Raw genomic sequence first — 2,500 nt, forward strand, 5'->3', positions numbered from 1 at the left:
GGAGAGGGAGAGGGAGAGGGAGAGGGAGAGGGAGAGGGAGAGGGAGAGGGAGAGGGAGAGGGAGAGCGCGTGTGCATGTGAATGTGCGTGTACATGTGCAAGTAGATAAATAGATATAGAGGTCAACAAAACTCATACAAAACAAATATGTGATCTTACCTTACTCTATTGCTTCGTAAGTCTATGATTGTGTCTGTGTACCCAATTTCTTGTAGATACCTTAAGAGAAAGATGTCTCATTAGTAATAATTAGTAACCATCTCCATCACCAACATTTCAAGATGCTTGGATTGCATAATGATTAATGTCATAATAATATGAATGTTTCCTCTATGCACTTAACTACAGATATACATGAGCTTCTAGTCATAACAATAAAATAATCATAGATATAAATACTAGAAGAAAAATTACAATTCCACACTACATCATCAATCCACACACAAAATATAAAATCATTTTATTTCCCCTCACAAAATCTATATACATAGACCCAATGTATCCATACGTGTATCACAACACCGAACACTTACTGTCTAAGAAGTTGTCTGGACTGCTTCCAGGATACGTTAGTGTTGGTAGAGAGGATAGCGTCAGTGTCAACCCGTACTTCTTCTCCTCCCTCTTCTACTGGGGGATTCATGTCGCCCTGTACTAAATCTGTTCCATACTTTAACTTGTGGTATTTTGCTCTGTGGGAAGAAGGCATTTTCATTAACTTTAGTTTACTTTAGCACAGCATTTTTTTTTCTTTCTTTTTTTAACAATACAAGCTAGTTGTATTGTGTAACTAATGCATCATACCATATGCTAATCAACATCACTTTGTTGATATATCCTATATAGACTCATATATACCATACCATAAGTTGAGAAAAAATAGTAAAACACAACATTTTGTGATGCACAGCCAAGACCCAACATCTTAATATGTGGCCTGTCTCAGAAAAGTTAAGTCTCAGCACATTTCTTTAAACCAGAACTTATATTCACTTTATGGATTAACTTGAAATCTATATATGAAACATTTAATCTATTCATAAACAAGATTAAATGTCTGTAAAAACGGTCTTAAATTATTTAATCAAGCAATAAAAATACTGTTTTACATAAATAAATTTACACATCACAACACCTTGTAAAGTTCTCAGTGTGATGTGATTTGACATCAAGGTTCTAATTACTCACAACTTCTACAAATATCTAATGATAGAATAAAATTTGAACCTGGTATCACTTTATCCTTAGTGATTAATAAGCACAAATATGCTTACTCACTGACACAGCTATATTCACCCTATTACCTGATGACTGATTTCGCAAGGAGCACGGTGCAAGGAGTCACGACACCTGTCTAAATTTCTAAGTGTGATGTGACTTTACATTTAAGTCATCAGTACTCATCCTAGTTACAATATTCCTAATCAAAACTTCTCTAAGGAAAATTCTTTGTATCCTTGTATCAAATTCCACAATTCATGGACTTTAAAATTAAGTTAATTAATCAAAAGATCTGAAGAAAAACAAATATATGGTACAACTTATGAAAAATTGCAATCTAATCACCTGAATTTTAGAATCACACATATAAGTATCCTCTGAATTTCAAAACTTTACAGATCCATTTTTTTTTTTTTTTTTTTTACAAAAAAATAAAAGAAAAACAAATAGTATATATCGCATCTTCCATTTCTTTGCACAAATATTGCTATCAAGGTTAGAAGTGTGGATGACTTGTATACAGCTAATCCTGCCATAAGGTTGAAACATAACCACACACAAGTCGGAGTTGAGTTTCACAACTAAGATGCTGTGTTTCTCTTTGCTCCTGCCACTTGATTTAGGCATTATTTTTCCTGCCACATCATGCCCTATTATATGTTCTCTATAATATCCACCATGCCTGAAAAGCAACTATTCCCATCCACTAAGACGAACTGACTTTAACATTCACAGGGAGGTATAACACATCTTCCATTGCAAAAGACCTGCATTTTCCCGAAAAACATGTGTCATGCCTCTACAAAGATGACCTTGAGACAGCTGTTGGAAATAAGATCAGTACCAGGCACCCACGAAAAACCTTCAAAATGACAAAGTATTCATAGAAATAATCACAAAATCAAGTAGGTTACACTATTTGTCCTGTCATTTTATTTTCATTTTTTTTCCTTTCTTTCTTATATGGTAACTGTTACATACAATACTTATCATGCAAATAGAGTTCAGTATTCAAATATAATACTCTGTGCACACAGTTGACCAAAAATATAATCCTTTATTTCCAGTGCCATTGCATATCTAAATGTGTATATACATTATATATATATATATATATATATATATATATATATATATATATTATATATATATATATATATATATATATATAATATATATATATATATAATATATATATATATATAATATATATATATTAAAATTATATATATCAAAATATACATTTATATAAATATACATATCTATATACAAATATTTA

The 2,500-nt window shown here is 31.4% G+C and overlaps 1 protein-coding gene across 1 annotated transcript in view; it reads right to left on the minus strand.

Moving 5' to 3' along the window:
- Cka (Connector of kinase to AP-1) overlaps positions 1–2,500 on the minus strand; it is a 30,683-nt gene that overhangs the window by 20,273 nt on the left and 7,910 nt on the right. Inside the window, exons 3-4 of the mRNA XM_086549092.1 lie at positions 534–692; positions 160–219 (exon numbers count right to left, since the gene is read on the minus strand). Coding sequence (XP_086405218.1) covers positions 160–219; positions 534–692 — 219 coding nt within the window. The remainder of the gene's footprint in view (positions 1–159; positions 220–533; positions 693–2,500) is intronic.

The sequence above is a fragment of the Penaeus japonicus genome, unplaced genomic scaffold, assembly GCF_977035675.1.
Source record: "Penaeus japonicus unplaced genomic scaffold, GWHDUDI00000001_assembly GWHDUDI00000021, whole genome shotgun sequence".
Lineage (NCBI taxonomy): Eukaryota > Metazoa > Arthropoda > Malacostraca > Decapoda > Penaeidae > Penaeus > Penaeus japonicus.